Source organism: Vicia villosa, linkage group LG5 (assembly GCF_029867415.1).
Source record: "Vicia villosa cultivar HV-30 ecotype Madison, WI linkage group LG5, Vvil1.0, whole genome shotgun sequence".
In the NCBI taxonomy this organism is placed as follows: domain Eukaryota; kingdom Viridiplantae; phylum Streptophyta; class Magnoliopsida; order Fabales; family Fabaceae; genus Vicia; species Vicia villosa.
In genome coordinates, this window is record NC_081184.1 from 38,243,230 (window position 1) to 38,269,916 (window position 26,687).

General features: G+C 40.1%; 1 protein-coding gene across 1 annotated transcript; it reads left to right on the forward strand.

The window, feature by feature from the left end:
- Positions 1–3,929: 3,929 nt before the first annotated feature.
- LOC131606525 (uncharacterized) lies at positions 3,930–5,643 on the forward strand. The gene is made up of 3 exons (XM_058878736.1): positions 3,930–4,212; positions 4,354–5,185; positions 5,305–5,643. Exons 2-3 carry the CDS (start codon positions 5,039–5,041, stop codon positions 5,548–5,550), a joined length of 393 nt encoding a protein of 130 aa, XP_058734719.1. The 5' UTR covers positions 3,930–4,212; positions 4,354–5,038; the 3' UTR covers positions 5,551–5,643.
- Positions 5,644–26,687: the final 21,044 nt, after the last annotated feature.

A 26,687-nucleotide genomic window follows, 5' to 3' on the forward strand; every position in this document is an offset into this window, starting at 1 on the left:
AAGGACCTGTAATGTTTTGACTTATATCTCTCAAATGAAGCATTTTTAGACTAGGCATGTGAGAGACAAAGTTGTAGAGAATTCAATTTCCTTCAAAATGAGCTTTGGATGGAAATTTTTTGATGTTCCATGTGGAAGTTATGGCTGGTCAAAGTTGGTTTGACTTTCTCCAATGAAAACCCTAATTTAGAAACTTGTCCTTTTGATGATTTCTGAACTCTCCTTGATGAATCATGATCAACATTTGATCAAATAATGAATCTAACATTAAAATGTTGATGTTCACCAAAAATCAGAAGTTTTGACTGCAGTTTGACCATATTTTGACTTTTAGGTCAACCAGTCGATTATCGATCGTTTGGGCCATTGAGTGGGCAATCTTTTGAATCAGGACTTGAAACTTGGCATGAGGGCACTTTGAATCATATGGGAGATCATGGAATCCTCCTGAGGTATCAGAAGTTCAAATTCCTTGATTAAATCAGGAACCCTAATTTAGAGGCTGTTGTTTAGGAGAGTGTACAGTCAGTCGAGGCTTGAGCTTCTGATATTCAAATGAGCTTGAGTATAGAATTTGGTGGGCAAATTTTGGGGTATGACACTAGGGCATCTAAGTTCTAAGAAGCTTGTACATGGCATTCCCAGAATTGTGAAGCCTGAGAAGTCATGTGAGGTATGCATGAAAGGCAAGCAACCTAGATTGCCATTTGTATCAGAGGTAGCCTGAAGAGCAAAACATGCTCTGGGAGTAGTATGCTCTGATGTGTGTGGACCATTTCCAGAACCTTAACTTGGAGGGAATAGATATTTTGTGTCTTTTGTGGAAGATTTCACAAGGATGACGTGGGTAACTCTCATTAAGTTTAAGAATGAGGTGTTTACAGAATTCCAGAAGTTCAAGGTGAAGGCTGAGAATCAGAGTGGTCAGAAGTTATAGATTCTCAGAACGGATGGTGGAGGTGAATATAACTCTACAGAATTCCAGAAGTTTTGTGATGATAATGGAATTGAGCATGAGGTGACTGCTCCTTATACTCCTCAACACAATGGTCTTGTTGAACGAAGAAATCATACTTTGCTTGATATGACAAGAAGTATGCTAAAAGAGAAGAAGCTTCCTCACAATCTGTGGGGAGAAGCTGTTGCTACGTCAGCATATGTGCTTAATAGGCATCCAACGCAGAAGCTGAAGGGAATTGTTCCTTTAGAAAAATGGACTGGAGAGAAGCAGAGTGTTAGCCACCTGAAAGTTTTTGGTTCTGTGTGTTACAAACACATTCCAGAAGCTAGAAGGAAAAAGCTGGATGATAGAAGCAAAGTGAGGTTATTGGTAGGATACCACAGTACAGATGCATACAAGCTCTATTGTCCATAAACTAACAAAGTTGAAGTCAGTAGAGACGTCATTGTGAAGGAATCAGAGTGTTGGGATTGGAGCAAATCTCAACCCACTTTTGATGTGGAGATTACTTCTGAAGATTTGTCAGAAGTTGAAAGTTCCGAAGAAGAGTCAGAGTTAGAAGATGACTCTGAAGACTCAGATGATGAAGATGGTGATTCTGATTCTAGTCCAGACTCTGATGATGATCCAGAATCTGGTGGTGGTCATGCTTCTGGAAGGGTAAACTCTGAAGCAAACTCTGAAGATGTAGGTTCTGGAGAACAAAATTCTGGAGATGATCATGTTGCTGAAGGTGGTAATTCTGGAAATAGTGTTTCTGGACAAGATCCAGAAGATGACGTACCCAGAAGGCCATAAAGAATCAGAACCATACCTAGAAGGTTTGCAGATTTTGACATGTTGCAAGACACAGAAGTCGACTCAGAGGGAGATGTCATTCAGTGTGCCATGTTAGTAGACTCTGAACCATTAGGTATTGAAGAAGCGCTCAAGAAGAAAGTCTGGCTGAACGCCATGAAAGAAGAACTTGAGGCTATAGAAAGAAACAAAATGTGGGAGTTGAGTAAGCTTCCGAAGAAGAAGAAAGCCATCAGCGTCAGATGGGTTTTCAAGGTGAAACTTAAGCCAGATGGATCAGTTGGTAAACACAAAGCAAGGCTAGTGGCCAGAGGTTTTCTTCACAAACCTGGACTAGATTACTTTGAGGTGTTTGCACCTGTAGCTAGACATGAAACAATCAGACTGGTGATTGCCCTAGTTGCAAATAGGAATTGGCCTCTGATGCATCTGGATGTAAAGTCAGCATTTCTGAATGGTCCATTAGAAGAAGAGGTATACGTGTCACAACCTCCTGATTTCGTTAAAAGGAATCAGGAAGGGATTGTATACAAGTTACATAAAGCTCTGTATGGACTGAAGCAAGCACCCAGAGCTTGAATTTGAGGATTGATTCTTTTTTCAAGAAGCAAGGGTTTCAGAAATGTGAGATGGATATGGAGTTTACGTGCAACATTCTGGAAGCAATATGATTCTGTTGTGTCTTTATGTTAATGACATATTGCTTACAGGAAGTTGTCCAGAAGATCTGAACAAGTTCAAGAAGGTGCTGATGAATGAATTTGAGATGACTGACCTGAGAAATATGGTATATTTTCTAGGGATGGAGATTTTGCACTCAGAAGAGGTATCATTCTGCATCAGCTGAAGTATGAACTTGATCTTTTGAAAAAGTTTAAGCTGGAGAATTGTAAAGTTGTTGTTACACCGTCAGAAACTAATCAGAAGTTGGATTCTGACTCTGAAGGTGAAGATGTTGATGCTACGATCTTCAAACAGCTGGTAGGTTCTCTGAGGTATTTATGCAATACCAGACCTGACATTTGCTATGCAGTTGGAATGGTTAGTAGGTTTATGAACAAACCTAAGTGGTCTCATTATCAAGCTGCTGTTAGAATATTGAGATACATCAAGGGAACTCTGAAGTACGGAGTATTGTTTTCTTCTAGGAGAAAGGAAGAATCAGAGTTAGTGAGCTACTTTGACTCTGATTGGTGTGGACACAGAGTTGATAGAAGAAGTACTTCTGGATACTTGTTTAAGTTTCTGGGAGGTCCTATTTCTTGGAGTTCCAAGAAACAAGCTGTGGTTGCTCTATCAACATGTGAAGCAGAGTATATTGCAGGCGCTATAGCTGCATGTCAAGCTGTGTGGCTTCTGAATTTATTAGAAGATCTAAAGATTGAAGTGAAGAAGCCTATGAAGCTGATGATTGATAACAAGTCTGCAATCAATCTTGCTAGAAATCCTGTGTTACACGGAAGAAGCAAGCATATTGAAATTAAGTATCATTTCTTGAGAAGCCATGTCCAGAGTGGAACATTAGAAGTTGTGCACTGTTGCACTCAGAAGCAGTTGGCAGATGTTCTGACGAAGGCAATCAAGACAGATCAATTTCTTCTCTTAAGGAATGGAATTGGTGTAGTTAATTTTATTTAGAAAATATAAATTAAGGGATGGTATTAAGGGTAATTTAGTATTTTCTATTTGGGTACCTTTTAACTTTGTTAGCAAGTTTTCATTAGGGGCTATGTGACAACTTTATTCTTGTATAAATAGACTAGTATATGTCATTTAATAAAAACAACAATTATTCTCTTTGTGTGTGCCGCCGTCATTCCTATTTTATTCATTATTCTATCATCTTGATCCTTGTGCCCTAACATTATCGAGACAGTCAAGTTATTGTTTAAAATTTGTATTACGAGCAGGTCGGAGTCTAATATGGAAGACGAGATGATCACAGTCAAACTTTGATTTCAAGGATGCCAAATGTTTAATGTGATTGCAACAGCAGGACAACAATGGCAAAAAAGATTGGTTACATCATATTCGTCGAACCGGCGCTTTTACATGAGAAAGACATTCTAATGCATACATTTGAAAGGCTATTACTTTAACACTTATGCACCAGAGTTGAAATTGAAGCAATGACAGCATATTAAAAAGAGATAAGTTATCCCTACTATTTTTTGTTACGATTTCTATGCACACTATGTCGTTACGGTTACAATGTTTAACGGACCTAATCCATACCTGGCTGCAAGTTGTATTTTTGTCTTGCAGTAACAGTACAATGCGTAGTAACAACACACGTCAACCATACGACAATGCTATAGTCGACAATAGCCTTTATTCAGTTCGGTGGTGATTCAAGCACACGGGCTGCAATAGCGAAAACAATTGGCAAGTATCGTCGGAAAACAATTTTTGCGACGTGGAACCACTATCACATTCCCACCAGCAAAAGATAGGTGACTCATCCTCTCTTTTTTGGTTGATATCTTATATCCTTGGATACTCTCTAAAGTCTCACCATAATTACTATCTAAAGTTGTTATAACATGAACGATGTAAGGGCTAACCGTGCTATACTATGCATATGTTCTTCACAGAGAAATTCCATAACAGGAATGGAATGGTGGGTGGTAGCAGGCCCGGCCCTGTACAGGCGCAGCCTGCGCTGCCGCACAGGGCCTCGGAATTCTAGGGGCCCAATTTGTTTTTATCATCGAACAGAAAAATATGAAGAAAAAAAATGGAAAACACACTATCAATGTAAAATTATGGCTGTGTTTAAAAAGAAAACACTCGCTCTTTTCCATCATATGTTCGCTCTTCGCCTCTTTTTGTCAGAAAAGAAAAAAACAAAACATCGCACCATTGTTCCCACCCGTTTACAATGACGTCGATGGAAACAGTAAAACGAAGGCGGTGCGGGGCAGTTGTGTAGTTAATGACTTTAAATATTGGGTTTAATATACTTCACCCCCTGCCAATATAGCGAGACTCGGTTTGCCCCCCCTGAATGATTTTTTTTTACCAAACGCCCCTTATAAAATCCAAAACATGGATTTACCACTCCTTGTTACCACACGAGCTGACTGGGCAATGCAGCATTGGACACGCTGGCGCTGACTGGACCCACCCTCATAAAATTAGGGTTCATCTTTCCCTATTTCCTTCTTCGTCCTTCTCTTGCTCCGCTTCCATCATCGCACCCTGCTCCATCATCGCAAACCCATATTCATTTTCTTCACTCAGCCATCTTCGTCAATCCCATATTCATTTTCTTCACTCATGGCGGAAAGCAACTCGTATAGCAGTGTCAACTCGTTTCAAAATCCAGATTTACCCAGATGTGGCTGTGACAGACCCATGAAGTTGTGGGTGGCCAACACGGTTCAAAATCGCAATCGCAAGTTCTGGAAATGCCGCAATGCTGGGGTAAGTATGCTTCTCTATTATCTGGAAAATTGTTCAATATCATTTTGAAAGGTATGTTTCATGTTATCTGGAAAGTTGGTCTTTACTAAACAATTCTTCATTGTGTGTGTGTTTTGCAGTCTGTGAATAGCTGTGAATTGTTCTTTTGGGATGATGAAATCAGAGACCATATCAATGTGCATAGGATGAAACTACTAGAATGTAAAAGCTGTGATATACTATCAGTGAAGTTAGAGACCGCAACAAACAAAATTGAGAAGTTGAAGAAGAAGAATGCAAGTCAGACAAGTGTTAATATGGGGCTGAAGAAGACTATATTGATTCTCTGTTTATTGCTTATTGGCATATTGTATTACTTAGGTTAACAGCTCCTTGTTTGACATTGTGTATTTTGGTGGCATTTGGATGTATAACCTTGTTGAATTTATGGCAATAAAATGAGTTATGTTTTATGTCAATTGGAAATGTGTAATTTACATCAATGAAACCTGTCCGTTAAGTAATGTGTAATATAAAGGTGTTGTAAGATTGAATGAACTAAAACTGAAACTTTAACATTACAAGTGCACCTTAACAAGGGCATAATTCAGAATACACAGAATAAACTTGTCTTAGCAAACATTAGCTACTCAAAATAACTGTCTTAGCAGCACATAAGTGCACCAAACATGTGCTACTCAAAATAACTGTCACACTTTAACATTACATTAGTGCACCAAACATGTGCTAGTCAAAATAAACAACAAGGGCTAATCAAATTAAACATAATGAAAATTCATGTCTTCTTTGTTGGAGTTCCCTTCTTTGGAGTAGTCTTCTTTGGAGTATTCTTCTTTGGAGTACCCTTTGAAAGCTTCTTTGGAGAATGCTTGGATGGCTTTTTTGGAGCAATCTTGGATGTCATTTTTGGAGTAATCTTTGAAGATTCCTCTTCAGCAATGTCCATACAAATAGGCTGCTCAGGGTTTGAACCTGGACCAGTGAATGGTTTTGGTTTCTTAAACCAGTTCTTCTTTATCCTCTCACTTACCCTTCTCCTCACAACTGGTTTGTCAATCATCTTTCCCTTGCCCTTGTAGTTGTTGCTTGTTGATGCCTGAGAATGGAAGTCTGGTATGCTGCTTATCATGTCATCAGTTACATCTCCAAACAATGAATCAGTCTTGGTATCTTCAATGTCTTCATTGTTTGTAGCAGACTAGTTTCCAGGATTATGTTGACCTTCTTCATTGTTTGGAGCAAGAGAAGGACGAAGAAGGAAATAGGGAAAGATGAACCCTAATTTTATGAGGGTGGGTCCAGTCAGCGCCAGCGTGTCCAATGCTGCATTGCCCAGTCAGCTCGTGTGGTAACAAGGAGTGGTAAATCCATGTTTTGGGTTTTATAAGGGGCGTTTGGTAAAAAAAATCATCCAGGGGGGCAAACCGAATCTCGCTATATTGGCAGGGGGTGAAGTATATTAAACCCTTAAATATTTTGTTTCTATTTGTTACAAGAGTTTGAGAATAATATTGAAATTATCTGGGAAAAAATGAGAGATATAGATGATTATGGACCTGTTAGCTGAAGATTTCGTTTTGCAAATGTGATCCTTCGAAGGGTGAAGACTCGAAGGAGGATGGTTGCTGATGACCGTCTTTTAAGATAAAAATGGCTCCTAATGGCCATGCTTCGAGAATGAAGATTTTAAGTCATAACGAAGATAGTGAATGCTGAAACTAGTAGGAGTGTATATCTTCGAGACTTAGACAAATTTTACGAGATATGCTAAGTACTGATGCTTAGCGTGTTTTCGTGGTATTTTAATATTAAGTTATATTGCCACGCGTCGAAGGAGGATTCAGGCGGGAAGATTTGAAATTCGAAGAAGTTTGCATAATTGTCCAGAGACAGATGGTTTTCCGGGGATTCTCATGAGAAACGTGGCATTAGATTAGCATAGGACCGTTAAGGTCGAAACTAGTATAAATAAGGGTTCTAATGTTAGGATTCAGTGTGTTCATTTTGTACAAATCACTCACATATTACTCAAGTATCAAGTGTTAAGAGAAAGAGTTCGCTGAGAAATGTACGTATGACACCACCACCATTTTAATACATGTGTATTTTCCTTTATTTTCAAGTATCTTTCAATATTATTGTATTTCGTTTACTTCCTGCCATTTACATTCCTGCACTCTTTATTTTCATGTTATTTATCTTTGAAGTATTTAACATTTCTGCACTTTAAGATTCTTGCACTTTTACAGTTTTTTTTGTCTTATGTTTTATCTTGACTTACCTTTCGCTAAAGTTATATTTACGTGTATGACCAAGTGATTGCTAACCTTTATTGTTTCGATTGAGTAATTCTTATTTTCAAGGCAAATCATAAACATGGTTCGAATCTTCATAAATAACAATCTTTTTAACTATGTCCTAGGATCAATCTAGTCGATCCTGCGAGTAACCAAATCATATTTATTATAGTTTGGAAGACTAGCGGTTGTTTATCGGAAATCACCGTAAACAAATTGGCACACCCGGTAGGACAGTGTCAAGCAGATTGTTTTTAATCAATTGTTTTATTTTGTCTAGACAACATCAAGACCTTGTATGAACCTTAGGAACGGTAAATTAACAAATAGTGCACAACCGATTCCCAAACGAAGGTACAACAAGAAAATGGTCGTCACGACCAGTGCAGGGGGAGATTAAGATCCCCCACAAGGCTCAGGATCAGGAGCGGAAAATTCTGCGCATGTTTCGACTTCTACTCAAGGAGCGCGGGATACACCGGGTCCAAATGGATCGAGACCCACAGATAGTTCCCAGGCTATACCTGAGAATAATACAGAACCATCAGGGACTATTCCAGTTTCAGTGTCGACTACCGCACCTTCATCCACAAGCGCAAACGAGATACCACTTTTCTCGACAAATGCTGCAAATAACTTATTCAACCCAGGGTCGAACTCTGTGTTCGAATGGAGGCCAAACTACCCATACGGAATGCCATATCCATATGGAACAGGCGTACGAGGGGCAGGACCTACATATACTACAACTAACAATGCGACGTTTTTGCCAAATGTTGGTTCAGTGGGTCGAAGTGCACAAAATATTGGCTTCTCTGCCCAAATACCCAATTTTACCACAAGTAATCAAGCAGCATTCCGACAGGAAATGGATGCAAGCAACCATGATATGTTAGGGGTCCTGGCCAAGGAACTGGCTTCAATTTTGAATCCACTAGCAACAAATATTACTAGTACGAATCGAGAGAATGTGGAGATTTTCCAAAAGATATCATCTCAAATGAATCGAATGGCAGATTTCATGGGAGTTCCATACCCTAAACGAAATGACAAGCAGCCCTTGTATCGAGAAGAAGGACCCATTATGGAACGTATTCAAGATGTGGTCCCTCCGTCTAGGACAACCACTAATAATGTAGTTGCCCCACAAAGAACAGCGGCAGTCGAAGGGAACCAAGTAATAGATTTGGAGGCTTCGAATCAAAGAGTTGTTCCCGTCCAACAGGAAACTGAGGAAGTGAGACCCAGATTAAGGATAGTGGGTAGGAACGAACATCCAGATGAAATCGTTCAGAGAGTCAGAAGAGAAAATCTGGCTACAGAGAATAACTTAACTGCCATGATAAAAAGGGTTATGGCCAATAACGGCCTTAGTACTGGACTTCGACGTCCAAATTATACATCCCCCATATCAGATTATGTCATGCAGACAGAGTTGCCTAGAGGCACTAAAGTACCCAAGTTCACAAAGTTTTCAGGCGAAACTAGCGAGTCAACTGTGGAACATATTGCGAGATACCTGACAGAAGCAGGAGACTTAGCAGGGAACGAAGATTTAAGGATCAAATATTTCCCTAGTTCGCTAACAAAGAATGCTTTTATTTGGTTCACTACTTTACCACCAAATTCGATAGGTTGTTCCACGAACAGTTCTACATGGGCCAAACCAAGATAAGTCTGAAAGAATTGGCCAGCATTAAAAGGAAGTTTACAGAACCAATTGATGATGACCTGAATAGGTTCCGACTGTTGAAATCAAGGTGTTTCACAACAGTCCCAGAGCATGAATTGGTCGAAATGGCTGCCGATGGTTTAGATTATTCAATTAGAAAGAAACTAGATACTCAGTACCTTAGGGATATGGCCCAGTTGGCAGATAGGGTTCGACAAGTCGAACGTCTGAAAGCAGAAAAAGCTAGGGCAAACAAGGGATATAAAAAGGAAAGGGTAGCATACGTCGAAGCAGACGAAGTTGATGGCGAACCCTTCGAAGACTCATGCGACATGGAAGAGGTCGAAATAGATCTCGCCGAGTTAAAGGAAGCGCCACCCTATGCTTGCAAATTACTTACCCCTTCTAATGGAAGGAATCCAGAAGATAATGATAAAAGTGATAGATTTCCCAAGAAAACTTATACGTTTGATGTCACTAAGTGTGACGAAATATTTGATTTATTGGTAAAGGATGGCCAAATTATACTGCCTCCAAATTCCAAAATTCCTCCGTTAGAACAACGGAAGAAGAGAGGCTTTTGTAAATATCATGGTTTTTTGGGCCATAAAACCTCACAATGTTTTCTTTTCAGGGATCTAATTCAAAATGCTATCAAGGATGGACGTTTGAAGTTTGCTGACAAGACTAAGAGTCACATGAAGGTCGACACAAATCCTTTGAACATTGCTGACGCTAGCCTATGTGAACCACTGGATGTCAACATGGTAGAGGTATCTGAGGTTGTGAAAGCTGAGACAATGTTAACCAGAAAGCAGGCTACTGAAAGCCTAAATGACGATGCGGTCTTCAATACTGATGTTGAAGAATCCTCCAAGACAGAGATAACTGAAGTTTCGAGAGGGAAAACCAGTGAGGCCACTGAAGACCTCTGGGTAAAACTTCAGCAAATCCAGATTTCTGAAGCCCCTCCAGCAGTTGTTAACATGGTCAGTGCCAGACGACCAGTGTCTGAATTTGGCGAATTGGAGACATGGTTGACAAGGCAAAAGGGAAACATTGAAATTCCTCCAAGAGGGGAAAGTCTCAAAGATTATCTCTGGAATTGCCATGAAAGGAATGGCGGAAAACAATGGATGTGTCCAAGGTGTTCGATCATGCTGAATCGAAGGGTCGAAGCCAACTTCGAAAGGGCTCGACGCGAAAGATGGGAACACCCCGGGAGAGAACCAAACCCTTTGCTACAAGTGTACCCAAAGATGGAAGAAAGCTTGGTGGGATTTTTGGTCAGATGTCACAGGGAAAACACTGAAGTTGCACTGTGTCCCAGATGCGGGGCAGTCTATGATGAAATGCTGGCACGATCATTCGAGAGGGTGTATTGCTACATGGGTCGAGAAACTCAGGGATTACGTCCTAACCTGTATGGTTTCGATATATGGACCCCAACGAAGAGACCTGACAGCCCACATCCTAGGGCTCGAAGGGTAACATTCAAAGTCCCTGCAGATGTACCTAGGGACAGATGGGTGCAAGCTGGTGCAAGAACCAACAAATGGCGAAGTTGGAACCAACTCAAATCGAGAGATGTATCGGTTGGAGAATTACAAGGGAAAAAATCCTATGTCCAGATCCCAGTGGAGAAGGCACCAGAGAATGAAAAAGGCTCAAAGAGAATACAGACCAAGAGAAGCTGGAGAGTCTAGTAGCAACCAAGTCCCACACCAGGGGGCAAAAGCAAGCAAACCTCCGGTAGAACGCAGACTATTTGAAGCTGAAATATTTTAGAAGAAGAAGAAAAGATGCATTCCAGTCCTTAGAAGGAAGAGGATAGAATGACAAACGATTTCGATTCTGACGGGGTGTCATCTATAAACCTTAACTGCAACGTTGTGTCTATACTCCCTCATGAGTTTAATCAGGAAACTGAAGTTGAAGACTGCGAAGAGGCTGATATCGAAGAAATGGCGAAACACAGGCCTGTGTGTTACTATGTTCTAAACAACGGTGCAGTTGAAGAGCAGAACGCTTTCTTCGAGAGGCCCGATGAGGGTATGCGAAATCATTTGAAACCACTCTACATAAGGGATAAAATTGAAGATGTTGGCATTAATAAAGTCCTAGTAGATGGGGGGCAGCAGTGAACCTAATGCCCCAATACATGTTGAAAAGAATTGGTATGTTCAATACCGATATAAGGCCACACAACATGGTTTTGTCTAACTATGAAGGCAAAATAGGGCAAACCTTGGGAGTTGTCCAAGTGAATCTCACGGTGGGATCAGTCACAAGGCCAACTATGTTTATGGTCATACCTGCGAAAGCAAATTATAATCTCTTGCTCGGAAGGGAATGGATCCATGGGGTTGCTGCTGTGCCATCGACAATGCATCAAAGGGTAACCATCTGGAGAGAAGATGGTATAGTAGAGAATATTGAAGGGGATCAGAGTTACTATATGGCTGAAGTTAATCAAGTTAATAAAACTAACTTCGATAGGAATTTGGCAAACATAGAACCTTGTCATACTGCGGAAGAGATGTATACCCCAAATAAAAATGCGTTGTACTACTTAACTCTACTCCCAAATGGTTTCCAGTGGAATAGGGAAATAATGGATGGCCCAGAAGATACCCCACCAACGGAGCATTATCCGACAATACGGCCAACAGGCTGGGATGACGAAGTCGATGATGTCTGAGTCATCATTTTTCAAAAAGATTTCGGCTTATGTAGCCGAGAATAAAAGAAAGACGGCACTCGAAGCCGAATTGTCAGACATGTTGTTTAATGAAGGTCTAAAAAAGGAAGAAACTCCAGATTTGGGGATAGATACGATCCCTCACCTGCCTGAAGAATCAGTCCAAGTCAAAGAGATTTCAGGAGAAGAGATAGGTCAAAGATTGGATGCAATCTACGACGAAGAGCCTTTGGGTTTCGAGAAGGACCCAATGGGATAAAATATCAAGATGTTAGCCCAAGATCCACTCGAAGAAGTAAATCTCAGAGATGGAGATCAAAGGAGGGTGTTAGGAGTAAATTAATGGTAAATTCATGTGTTAATATAAGTGATTTCTTCTCTAAACCAATGCAAAAATGTGATGAATCCATAGGTTTTTATTAAGAATTGAACTGAATAAGTTTAGTTCGTGCGTAAAGCAAATCGAATCACTTGTGGGTGTTATTGTTGCAGGTTTTGAGCTGAATAAGAACTTAAGAAGAACATGAGGAGGAAAGAAAGCTGGAAGTCTCAAAGGCTGAAGAAAAAGATGGAAAGTGCAAGGGGCGCGCCGCGAGAGTTCCTAGGCGCGCCGCGAAAATACTTCTGTTTGATGGGCGCGCCGCGCCAGCCCGTTGCCGCGCCGCGGCCTCGGCGTTAAAAGCCCAAAAGTTCTGTTTTAAAGCCCTAGTTTTCCAAGTGGTTAGAGAATTTTGTGAAGAGCGAAATTAGGAGAGCATTCTGAGATTGCAGCCAAGAATAACAATTGAAGGCCAATTCTTTACCAATCGAAGACATTCCATTGATGAAGATGAATCCTTCTATTAATTCTTGTGTGTTCTTCATGTCTATGGAGAGCTAAATCCCTCTTGTTGAGTCTAAGGTAGTAGTTAACCTATGAATATACATTACCATTGATTAATTCCTGTGAACAATTATTTGAATTCATTATCAATAAGAAATCTTGTTTTTATTCTTAAATTATCGTTGAATCTTTGATCGAAAGAAAGGATTTAACTTTTTCCCTAGGTTACTATATTGATTCAATTGCAATTTGCAGAGATGGAATTGTAATTGGGTTTTCATAATTATCGTGCTTAATTACTATTATCGTTATTGATATTTGGAGAGATCGAATCTCATTCCGGTAAAAGTTTATCTAATTTGATTTGCAGACATGGAATCTTATTTGAGGATAAGTGAAGATAATGATTCAAAGGATTGTTCTATTGTGAATTAATTGATAATTGTATAGGATTAGGTTGATGAACCCTAAAGGCTCAACATCTTTCTTTATTTGTTAACACAAAGTCCTTTACTTACTTTTATTTTATTATTTGCTTTTGATATTATTAGAAGTATAAAACAAACCAAACCAAATTTCCTAACTCAAAATAAACAACTATAGAACGGCAGTGATATTAACCAATCCCTGTGGATACGATATATTACAGAAAATATTTACCCACAAATACTTTCAACAAATTGGCGCCGTTGCCGGGGATTGGTGTCAATATTGCATGCATTGCAATAGTTCTTATTTTGAGTTTTAATTTTTATTTTCTCTATTTGGTTGTTTCACGTGTTTGCTAGTTTTGCAGAAGATTGTGTATGCGCAGCAAAGTTTCTAGCGATCAACTTCTTTTTGATCCCGAGATCGAAAGGACCGTTAGGAGGTTAAATAGCAAAGCACGAAAAAGAGCGAACATAGCAAAAGCAAGAGACAACGCAACCGCGACATCGTCACAACAACTTGAAACCATTGACGAGTCGCAAGAAGGATTCTTCTTTCACGAACTATTCACGGAGGAAGAACCGGAAGTTTTTATACAACCTACTGTTGGCAACATGGCTGCTAATGGTCCATGTGCTAATAGTCCAAGACTCAATCCTCAGTTCGCGAGAACTGCCGCCAACGGGCGACCGACAGAACTGAAGACCGGTATCATACAATTGATTTGTGCAAGTCCTTTCGCCGGATTGGACCATGAAGACCCGTACACGCATCTTACTCGATTCTATGAGTTAGCGGGTACTACGGGTGTCGCTCAAGCTGATGAGGAAGCATTATTTAAGAGGTTGTTCCCACACTCTTTGCTATCTAAGGCAAAGGATTGGTATCTGGATCAACCCGAGATAGTGATGACAAATTGGAACACATTGGAAGAAAAATTTCTGGAAAGGTTTTACTCTCAAAACCGATTCTTCGAAGCAAAAACAGCAATAGCAGTATTTTCTCAAGGTAGTAATGAATCTTTGAATGAAGCATGGGAAAGGTATAAAGCTATGTTGAGAAAGTGCAAAGGACACGGTTTTTCAGACGTTGACCAAATCCATATGTTCCGTAACGGTCTCACAGCTACAAACAAAACACTTTTGGACGCCACAGCTGGTGGCTCTCTCATGTCCAAAACACCTGAAGAAGCTACTCAGATAATAGAGCGAATGGCTCTAAATGATCGTCAAGGCAATCATGATCGAACGGTAAGAGATAAGAAACCCGGAATGTTAGAGTTGAACAACAGTGATGCTCTACTTGCTCAGAACAAATTGCTAACTTCACAAGTGGAACTTTTGACACAACAAATGTCTAAACTACCACAACAAATCAAGGAGCTGAACGGGGTATCTAATTCATATCAAGTTGCTAGGTGCGAATTGTGCAAGGGAGATCATCAAACAGGATTCTGCCCACCAGTGCAAGAAGAAGAAGTGAATTACATGAATAATAACCAAGGACAAAGGCAGAATCAATATCAGAATCAGCCATACCAACAAGGTTATCCACCAAGATACAACAACCAAGGGTACCAACAAAGGTCACCGAATCAAGGGTATCAACAACAAGCATTCCAACCATACACCCAACCACCACCACAACAAGGAGGACAATCAAAGCTAGAAGAAACTATGACACAATTTATGCAAATGTCCACGACAAATCAAAAGAATCAAGAAGCGGCTATAAAGAGTTTAGAAACTCAAGTGGGCCAACTTGCTAAGCAGATTGCAACTAATCAATCAAATGCAACTTTCTCGGCCAACACTCAAGAAAACCCAAGAGAACATTGCAAAGCAGTGGTAACAAGGTCTGGACAAAAAGGTGGCAAGGATGAAACGAAAACTAATGAGGTTGAAGACGATAAAGAAAAAGAAGATGAAAAACATGATGGAGAAGGTGAAGAATATGAAATTATTAGAAAGGGGGATGAAGAGGAAGATTTGAGTAGAGAAGTCAAGAAGGAGAAATTAAAAAGAAGGAGTGCTAAAGATAAGATGGCGAACAACACGATTCCAAGTCAACATTTGCCATATCCTCATGCTCCTTCAAAGAAAGACAACGCTAGACAATATGCCAGGTTTATGGAAATTTTTAAGCAACTACAAATTAATATTCCATTCTCTGAAGCTATTGCCCAAATGCCAAAATATGCGAAATTCATGAAAGATATCTTGACAAAGAAGAAAAGACCGGAAGAAGAAGAGGTCGTTATACTTGATGCACAATGTAGTGCTATCATATCGCGTCTTCCTCAAAAGGCGAGAGATCCTGGAAGAGTCACTTTACCGGTTACAATAGGGAATCAAAATATTGGGAATGGATTGATTGATCTCGGATCCAGCATAAATTTAATTCCTTTATCAATAGTAAAGCGGCTGGGAAATATTGAGATGAAAGCAACAAGAATGACTTTGCAACTAGCTGACAAGTCTACCACTCTCCCATATGGAATTGCACAAGACGTGTTAGTGAAAGTTGACAAATTTTTGTTTCCGGTAGATTTTGTGGTAATCGATATGGAAGAAGATAAAGACTCACCTATCATTCTTGGAAGACCATTCATGAAAACAGCCCGGATGATGATTGACATCGATGACGGTATAATGAAGCTAAGAGTCCAAGATGAAGAGGTATGTTTTAACCTCTTTGATGCCATGAAACAACCCAAAGACAAGAATGATTGTTTTCGCATGGATGTAACTGAAACAAGTGTCGAAGAAGTAGCAAGCCAAATTCATCTTTCTAACCCTTTAGAAAGGTCTCTTGTTGAGTCATTTAATGTACTCACTCAAGAAGAAGAAAAAGAAATTGAGTTGTTTCTAAAAGAATTAGAGAAAGGTGGCAACACATCCAACAAAGAAGACAAAGTGGAGGATTTGGAGCTGAAAAAAGAAGTGAAAGAGTCGAAGCTAGAATTAAAAGTGCTTCCAACTCATTTGAAATATGTATTTTTAGATGAAGAAGGAAGAAAGCCGGTCGTTATTAGCTCAAAGTTAAATGCGACCGAAGAGGCAAGACTCATACAAATCCTTCAAAAGAATAAAGCAGCAATCGGATGGGTATTGGCAGATTTGAAAGGTATCAGCCCCGCATACTGCATGCACAAGATTATGTTAGAAGAAGACTTCAAACCAGTGGCCCAACCACAACGAAGACTGAACCCAACAATGAAAGAGGTAGTAAGGAAAGAGGTAATCAAACTCCTTGAAGCAGGAATGATTTACCCAATTTCCGATAGTGCATGGGTAAGTCCGGTACAAGTTGTTCCAAAGAAGGGAGGCATGACGGTAATCCGGAATGACAAGAATGAACTCATACCATCTAGAACTGTGACCGGGTGGCGCATGTGCATAGATTACCGGAGACTCAATAAAGCAACGAGAAAAGACCACTTTCCATTACCATTCATGGATCAAATGCTTGAGAGATTATCGGGGCAGAATTACTATTGCTTTCTGGATGGATATTCCGGATACAATCAAATCGTAGTCAACCCAGAAGATCATGAGAAGACAGCATTTACATGTCCATTTGGAATCTTCGCATATAGGAGGATGCCATTTGGACTATGCAATGCCCCAGCAACCTTTCAACGATGCATGCAAGCCATATTCTCTGACCTTATTGAAAAGAGTATTGAGGTATTCATGGATGACTTTTCAGTGTTCGGAAAGACATTTGATACATGCTTGAATAATCTGGACGTGGCGCTTGAAAGGTGTATTGAGACCAACTTGATTCTTAATTGGGAGAAGTGCCATTTTATGGTAACAGAAGGAATTGTACTCGGACACAAAGTATCTTCAAGGGGACTTGAAGTAGACCAAGCCAAGGTGGAGGTAATTTCAAAACTCCCACCTCCAATCAATGTCAAAGGAGTACGAAGCTTTTTAGGTCATGCAGGATTCTACATAAGGTTTGTTAAAGATTTTTCCAAGATTGCCAAGCCTTTGAGTAATCTACTCAACCAAGGTACGTGTTTTAATTTTGATGAATCTTGTGTTAAAGCCTTCAATGACCTGAAAGAAAGGCTAGCTACCGCACCTGTGATAGTAGCACCAGATTGGAAAAACCATTTTGAACTGATGTGTGATGCTAGCGACTATGCCATAGGTGCGGTGTTAGGCCAACGGAAAGGAAAATTTTTTCATGTCATACACTATGCAAGCAAGGTGCTAAATGACGCTCAAGTCAACTATGCTACCACAGAAAAAGAATTTTTAGCTATAGTGTATGCTCTTGAAAAATTCAGATCCTATCTCATTGGGTCAAAAGTGGTGATTTATACTGACCATGCAGCAATAAAATATTTGCTCACCAAACCGGATTCGAAGCAAAGACTCATTCGTTGGGTCCTTCTCTTACAAGAATTTGACATAGAAATCCGGGATAAAAAAGGGTCAGAGAATGTGGTAGCAGACCATTTATCTCGGTTGGTCAATGTAAATGTCACCAACCAAGAAGCTGAAATAAATGAGACATTCCCGGATGAACAACTTTTTGAAATACAAACAAGACCATGGTTCGCCGATTTGGCTAATCATAAAGCAACCGGTATGATACCGGAGGACTTTGACTGGAACAAAAAGAAAAAGTTGTTAGCCGATGCAAAGTACTATGTGTGGGACGACCCATACTTGTTCAAGATAGGTAAGGATGGAATTCTAAGAAGATGTGTGACTGAAGAAGAAGTCCAACAAATCTTGTGGCATTGTCATAATTCACCAAGTGGTGGTCATTTTAATGGATGGAGGACAGCAACAAAGGTCCTCCAATCCGGATTTTTCTGGCCAACAATTTTTAAAGACGCCCATCACCATGCAAAGAGTTGTGACAAATGCCAAAGAGTTGGAGGGATAAGCAAACGGGATGAGATGCCACTTCAAACCATCATTGAAATAGAAGTTTTTGATTGTTGGGGCATTGATTTTATGGGGCCATTTCTTCCCTCTTTTGCTAACGAATATATTTTAGTTGCAGTAGATTATGTTTCCAAGTGGGTTGAAGCCATCGCTACACCAAAGGCGGATGCCAAAACAGTGCTAAAATTTTTAAATCGTAACATATTCACACGTTTTGGCATGCCTAGAGTGATCATAAGCGATGGTGGATCTCATTTTGTTAATGAACAGGTGGCAAAAGTGCTGGACAAATATCATATCAACCACAAGATAGCTTCGCCTTATCATCCCCAAACCAACGGGCAAGCAGAGATTTCCAATCGAGCAATCAAGAACATTCTCGAGAAGACAGTGTCAGAATCCCGTAAAGACTGGTCGGTAAGGATAGATGATGCCTTGTGGGCATATAGGACAGCATACAAAGCACCAACGGGTGCATCGCCTTTTCAAATGGTTTATGGTAAGGCATGTCATCTACCGGTGGAGGTAGAGCACAAAGCACTATGGGCCCTTCGTTTCTTCAATAGAGATGATAGTTTGGCGTATAAGAAGAGGAAGAATCAACTCCATGAACTTGAGGAATTCAGGTACCTAGCATATGAGTCTAATAAAATGTATAAGGAAAACATGAAAAGGTACCATGATAAGAGAATCAAGAAGAAAGAGTTCAAGGTAGGCGACCTTGTATTACTATTCAACTCCAGACTCAAGCTCTTCCCAGGCAAATTGAAGTCTAAGTGGTCAGGACCGTTTATAATCAAGGAAATTAAACCCTACGGGGCCATTACTATTGAAGATGGTAAGACCAAAGACAGTTGGACCGTTAATGGAGAACGGTTAAAAAGCTACCTTGGGGGAGAGTTTGATAGAGAAGTATGCACAATCTCCCTGTTGAACTCCTAGTCAAAGGGGTTTAACCGTCGAGCCATGCGACGTTAAACGAAGCGCTTGTTGGGAGGCAACCCAACAGAGTAAGCATCTTTCAATTTAAGTAATTTTCTTTTATCTTTTTAGTTTATTCAGTTATCATCAATCAGTGCCATCAGCACAAGGGAAGTTGCAAAAAAGCGAAGTGGGGGAACAAGGAACAAAAGAAATTTTTTTTAAAAAGGATCGCGCCGCGGGCGTTAAGCGCGCGCCGCGCTGCAAAACAGAAAGATTTGCGCGCCGCGGAGGTACGCTTGCGCGCCGCGGTACAAGGCTAAAAATAAGTTTTATTTTGAAAACCCTCACTTCCCCCTCATTCTATCTTTTACAACTTCCAAGTCCAAAAGCGCAACCTCCGGTTCAGAGCTCCAATCAATCACCCAGTTCGCTATTTTTGCCCATCATTACTCAATCTACAGCAAGGTATGTTCCTCACTCTCCACTCTTGTGTTCTAGCCGCTGTGTTTCACTTGAAGGTAACCCTAAATCATGAGGTATTAAGAATTAAATGATATTTGTGTGAACCCTAGGGTAGAAGACATTGTTTTATTGTCTAATTGCTCTGCTATGGTCTGACTAAGGGCGTTAGGACCTTCAAAGAAGGTTCAGTGCAGGGAAGGAACCCTTAGATGCGCCGCAGCCGCGCCGCAGGAAGCCGCAGTCGCGTCGCGGCTGGAGATTTTTGACAAATTTTGTTTTGTTTATCTGACCCTATATGCTGCTCTGTCATTGTTTGTGATAATTGCAGATGAATCCGGCCAAGAGAGTGCGCACCAAGTCCACAAGCTCTGGTCCTAGAGGATCCCGTGCTACTGCAAATCAAGCTGATAAGTTTTTAGGTCGGGCTCAAGCCGACAGGTTCAAGACTCTGGGCTCTAGAACCATCTTGGCTGAGAAAGTTGTTGTACCTCGGGGAGATGAAGATGCTCCTTATGCTAATATGTGGGGTTTTCTGGAAAACAGGAATTGGGAAAAAGTGTTTGAACCACACACAGTGATTGACTATGACATAGTCAAGGAATTTTATGCCAATGCAATCAAGACTACTGATGAATCTGTCGCTTACTCTTATCAGTCCTATGTAAGAGGCAAAACTGTGGCGTTTGACAGAGAGTCAATCAGTGAATTCTTAGGGGAACCACTCCAATTGGGTGAGAATGAAAAATGCTTCTACCGGCAGAATGTCAACAATTGTGTCGACTTTGTGGAACTGATGACGGAGAACATTTGTACTAGGGGGCGAGGACCAGAGCTGAGTCGGCAAGGGAATCCAACTCACTACAACAGGAAGGATCTAAAGGTTTCAGCAAGGGGAATTCTGTCGGTGATCCTCTACAACATCCGACCAAGGACTCATGTCACCACCATTCCTCTTGATGTGGCTTTCTTAATAACCACAATCATGACGGAAAACTCTGTTGATGTCGCATTCATCCTCTCCCAGGAATTGCGACGAGCTGCTTTGAGTGACACACAACATGGCATTAATGCCAAATGTGTGTTGCCATTACCTGGATTGATTATGGGTCTTTGTAAAGACGCCGGAGTGGAAATTCCTGCACAGGGACATCACGTTATTAACACTTTTATTGATGATGTTTTTATTGACAGGTTTTGTGCGAAGCCATATTACAGGGATCAAGCAACCGATCCTCCTCCAGCTGGACCTTCCGTTTCTGCAGCACCCCCTCAGGGTAGTGCAGCCCCTTTTGACCCTCTGGTAGCCCATCATTATTATTCTGCTATGTTTGAAGCAAATCAGAGGTCCCAGATCTTCCTGCACGATGCTATGCAGCAACAATTCAGGAACCTGTCTGTAGCTCCTGAAGAGAGAACTTTCCCAACCAGGGAAAGCTACTTCACTTACTGTGGTTGGCCGGAGACCAACCCTTTTCCTGTTGGGGGGGATGCAGGTACTGGTACAAGTGCTGATGCAGGTGGTACTGCTGGGGCTGATAACCAAGGCCAGGAGAATGAGGAGGATATTGAGGCTGATATTGATGCCATGTTTGTTTGAGATTTGAGTGAAAAAGTGTTTTGTGTTGGTAATTGGGTTGATGATAAGACTGCTGTTTTTTTTCTTCTGTTTATCTGATCTAGACTCTAGTGAACCTCAGTGGTCACATGACTTGTTTTATTTGAGTTAAGTTATGTTAAGTATTGCAATTCGTTGTTTCTTTCAATTCTAGTTTTTTTTTGTACTCCCAGTTAGAGTAAGTAGTCCCATAACAAAGCGAGAACCTCAAGCGAAGTATCAACAATGAAGCAACATGTATGAAAGTGGTAGTAAGTGAATGTTCAAAATTTTTGAGTTTCACTCTCTTTTTCAATAAGTAACAAAGCAGGTATGAATTTTTGAACTCAAACTCTTAATGTGTGCAATGAAACTTAAGGTGTTAGTAAATACTGTCAGAAGTTCTTTATGGTACATTGTTTGTTGGATCAGCTTAGCCTTAACCTTTGTGAGGAAAGCTTTCCATTGTTTACTATATGCAGGAGACCATCAATTATTTTGACGTGTTTGTATCATGCTAAACCGGTTGTTGCATCGTCTGTGGAAATCTGTGGAAGTGATTTAGGCACTTGTTTGAATCTGAGAGTTCTTTTAGCCTATTCTAATGTACAACTTATTTGCTTCTGTGAGAGTGCGATCCTTTGCTAACCATTCTTTGAGCCTGAGGTCAAGATAAGCATCATAATATGCACTAAGGAAAATACCTGGTGAGTTTGATCTCAATAAAAAGTTTTGTTTTGGACCATCAACCATAAAATTTGGTGATGTGTTTTCTCTTTGACCTTTTTTAGAAAGTAGGGGAGCATTCATATAATCTAAATACAGGTTGATCTCCAAGTTGGGGAGAGTCACTTTCAAAAGAAGAGTAAGTATATGTGGTAATTGGTGAAAGGCTAAAGAATTCGTAGCTTGAAAAAAAAAAAGAGAAAATTAATGGAAAAAGAACAACGTTTGAATATAATAGTTGTTGAAAAAAAAGTGAGAGAGAAAAACCAAGCTACGAATGGAAAAGGATGAACGGGTGAGAGAATTAAAGTTATAGAAAAGAAGGAATGAGTTGTGAATTGGATGCTTCCCTAGATTAGGAACAACCCTTGATCATCTTCTTTTCTTTGAATCTAAACCGCATTACAACCCGAGAAAGACCTTCTGATTCTCAGATTCCACAGGACTTGATGCTAGCAATTCGGTGAACGTATGATATGGATTTTTGTTGATTTAATTGTGTGGATGAGTGTTTAACCCCTCTTTTATTCATCATACTTTTTGATGAGAGTGATTAGTGCTGATTCAATTACAATTGTGTAGTGTTTTGAACTTCTGGAGGTAATTTGCTTTCAACGTTTGTTTCATGTGGATGTTCTGAGTTTGCAGGTAGAAGAGGAGTATTTGACTTGGTTACTGGATTGAACCACTTGAGAAAAACTTTTTGAAAAACTTGTTGCTTGATTGTCGGTAAACTTTGCTGGAGGTAAGTAATTTTGTTTAGGGACAAACAAAACTCTAAGTTGGGGAGAGTTTGTTAGGAGTAAATTAATGGTAAATTCATGTGTTAATATAAGTGATTTCTTCTCTAAACCAATGCAAAAATGTGATGAATCCATAGGTTTTTATTAAGAATTGAACTGAATAAGTTTAGTTCGTGCGTAAAGCAAATCGAATCACTTGTGGGTGTTATTGTTGCAGGTTTTGAGCTGAATAAGAACTTAAGAAGAACATGAGGAGGAAAGAAAGCTGGAAGTCTCAAAGGCTGAAGAAAAAGATGGAAAGTGCAAGGGGCGCGCCGCGAGAGTTCCTAGGCGCGCCGCGAAAATACTTCTGTTTGATGGGCGCGCCGCGCCAGCCCGTTGCCGCGCCGCGGCCTCGGCGTTAAAAGCCCAAAAGTTCTGTTTTAAAGCCCTAGTTTTCCAAGTGGTTAGAGAATTTTGTGAAAAGCGAAATTAGGAGAGCATTCTGAGATTGCAGCCAAGAATAACAATTGAAGGCCAGTTCTTTACCAATCGAAGACATTCCATTGATGAAGATGAATCCTTCTATTAATTCTTGTGTGTTCTTCATGTCTATGGAGAGCTAAATCCCTCTTGTTGAGTCTAAGGTAGTAGTTAACCTATGAATATACATTACCATTGATTAATTCCTGTGAACAATTATTTGTATTCATTATCAATAAGAAATCTTGTTTTTATTCTTAAATTATCGTTGAATCTTTGATCGAAAGAAAGGATTTAACTTTTTCCCTAGGTTACTATATTGATTCAATTGCAATTTGCAGAGATGGAATTGTAATTGGGTTTTCATAATTATCGTGCTTAATTACTATTATCGTTATTGATATTTGGAGAGATCGAATCTCATTCCGGTAAAAGTTTATCTAATTTGATTTGCAGACATGGAATCTTATTTGAGGATAAGTGAAGATAATGATTCAAAGGATTGTTCTATTGTGAATTAATTGATAATTGTATAGGATTAGGTTGATGAACCCTAAAGGCTCAACATCTTTCTTTATTTGTTAACACAAAGTCCTTTACTTACTTTTATTTTATTATTTGCTTTTGATATTATTAGAAGTATAAAACAAACCAAACCAAATTTCCTAACTCAAAATAAACAACTATAGAACGGCAGTGATATTAACCAATCCCTGTGGATACGATATATTACAGAAAATATTTACCCACAAATACTTTCAACAGAGGGTAACATATGTCAGTGCGAAACTAGAACCAACGCTAAAGTCAAAAGTGGTCGTGTTGTTGAAGGAGAACAAAGATTGCTTTGCATGGGATTACAATGAGATGCCTGGTTTAGGGCGCGATTTGGTCGAATTGAAGTTACCCATAAAGGAAGGAAAAAAGCCCATCAAGCAAACTCCTAGAAGGTTCGCACTAGAAATTCATTCAAAGATTAAAGCAGAAGTCGAAAGACTCCTACGGTGTAAGTTCATCAGAACCACAAGGTATGTCGAATGGATTGCTAATATTGTACCGGTTATTAAAAAGAATGGTTCATTAAGAGTATGCATAGATTTTCGTGATCTAAATGCAGCAACTCCTAAGGATGAATATCCCATGCCTGTGGCAGAAATGTTAGTGGATTCAGCCGCAGGCTTCGAATATCTAAGTATGTTGGATGGATACTCTGGTTATAATCAGATTTTCATTGCAGAAGAAGATGTGTCTAAAACAGCTCTTCGTTGCCCAGGGGCAATAGACACCTATGAGTGGGTTGTAATGCCTTTCGATTTAAAGAATGCTGGGGCAACCTACCAGAGGGCAATGAATTCTATATTTCATGATTTTATAGAAACGTTCATGCAAGTATACATAGATGACATCGTTGTTAAATCTGTCTCAGATTGCGATCATCTCGATCATCTAAGCCAATCATTCGAAAGAATGAGAAAACATGGCTTAAAGATGAATCCCCTCAAATGTGCTTTCTTTGTGCATGCTGGAGATTTCCTGGGCTTCGTGGTTCATAAAAAGGGGGATAGAAATTAATCAGAATAAAACAAAGGCTATTATGCTCACATTCATCATACTCTTTCTGTTTCTCTGAGCGATTAAGTTTGAGAGCATCACCTTTCTTCGACGCATCAATAGCGGCTTTCCAAGATGAACTATGAGAAGACATCTTCGTAGCAAGTTGTTCCTCAATATGGCAACGTCGAAGAATGTTTGATTGGAGTTGTTCAATCAGGGAACCCAGCAAAACAATCACCTCTGAGACTTCTTTCGAAACCAGGAGTAGATCCACCTTTTTCAGAAGTTGATTCAAGCTATGACTTTTGATAGGATCCTTGCTAAGAATTTCGACAAGGTTGGTTTCGAAGAACTTTTCCTTTATCTGATGAAGAAGGACGGAAGTATCCTCTTTATTACCAGATTCCGGCTGTACAGCTGGAGAAGTTTCGAGCTCAGAAGGTGAAATATTATCAATATCCATCATAGCCTTGAGGAAGCTGAAAGGATCAGTTTGTTTAAGCTGCTCCAATTCTGAAGGAGTAGGCTTTGCTGGGGCAGGAGTCGAAGTAGTTTTAGGAGAAACTGTGGTCCCAAAAGGTGTGGTCTCGTGGGGAACTACTGTGGCTAACTTGGAGGTTTCTTCCGTGACATCTTGTTCAGATAAAGTGTCCTCACTACCAGATGGATGACCAGCTGCATTGTTGCTACCTGAACATTGTTGGTCTGCTTTTTCGCTCTTGTGGGTAGGTGGAGAATCATCAGTTGAATGGCTCTCTTCGACTGCTGTACTAGGAATGATAGTCGCAAGAGGCTGAGCGTCTTCGATCACTGGTGAAAGCACATGAAATTTACCTGCGTGAAATAATTAGAACATGTTATGGTAAGGAAAGTTGCAAGAAATCTCTTCGCTGTAAAAAAGAGTATGCATTTACCTTGGAGTTTATCAAGATCAATATTAAGAGTGAAGGATTTGAGGTCAGAAGTGGCTGTGCCAACATCATCCTACAATCATAAGGTAAAATGTTAACTTAATTATTTTAAGTTAAAAATTTATAAAGATGATTAGGTTGGGAAGTCCAAATACCTTAGCTAGGATGTTATCTGGGCTCGAATTGTGGCTCTCAACAACGAAAGTGTTACTACCACCTTTCAAAGGTGATTCTTCAGAAGATACCTTGTCACCCGGGGAAGTAAGTTTCGAAGACCCAGATCCCTTTTCTTTTCTTGAAGGAGTAGCGGCCTTCTGCCTTTTCTTTTGGGCTTGTCTGGTTCGAGGTGGAGATTTGTCATCATCATCTGAGACAACTACTGGAGAGGTTTTTCGCTTCGAATGTGGTGGAGGCTTCGAACTCTGAAAATAGAAATCGAGTGAGGTAAGTATGATTCATGCAACATACAAATGAAGGATAAAGTATGTATATACCGTGGGTTTCTTGTCAACAGTGATAGAGTCACTCTCACTGGGCTTGTTGCTTTGCGAAACTTTAGAAGCTTTCTGCGCAGGGAGTTGTTTGATCTTTTTCCTTCGAGCAATAGCTGTAGTTGGAACTGGAATTAGTATTTCAACGGAAAAGGAACGTTAGTCAAATTTTTTTGTCTAAACCCAAACCTTCAGGTATTGGAGTCAAGACACGAACATGTTCAAGATCTATATGGAGATGTCCTTTGAAAGTATCCAGGGTATGCTTAGTCGGGACCACTCGTTCAACACGTTTTTTAGTGCTTTCCTGAAGAATTTTAAAAACATTCCCACACACGAACCAGTCTGGGAAAGGAGGGCTTAAAGCCACACCAAAATCAGCGCTTGGCAGTGGAGGGAATTTTGGAGGATTAAGTTTGAAAGCCACTTCATAACGCAGTTCTGGTCGAACAGACGAGGGCAGTTTCAACTTATCCAGTTTAGTAGAAAAATTTTCGCGCAAAGTGACTGCTGCCTCACGAACGGTTCGATTAAGATCATCGGGCCTGTAAATGGTTTCAAATAACTTTTGAAAGGCTTGTATTTCTTTAATACGAGTCGAAGTACCTTTTTGAAATTTTTCCTGCACATCAGCAAAAGCTTCAGTTAGTTCGCGAGTAAGGCTCTCAGCATCAAAGATTTGCGTGGTGTAATAGTCCGTCCACCATTGTTGAAAATCCGGAGTAGAGTAAAATGCAGGATCAAAAGGAATAGGTGAAAGGTTGGTCACACCAGCGTATCTGGCAATTTTTGACTCACATTCT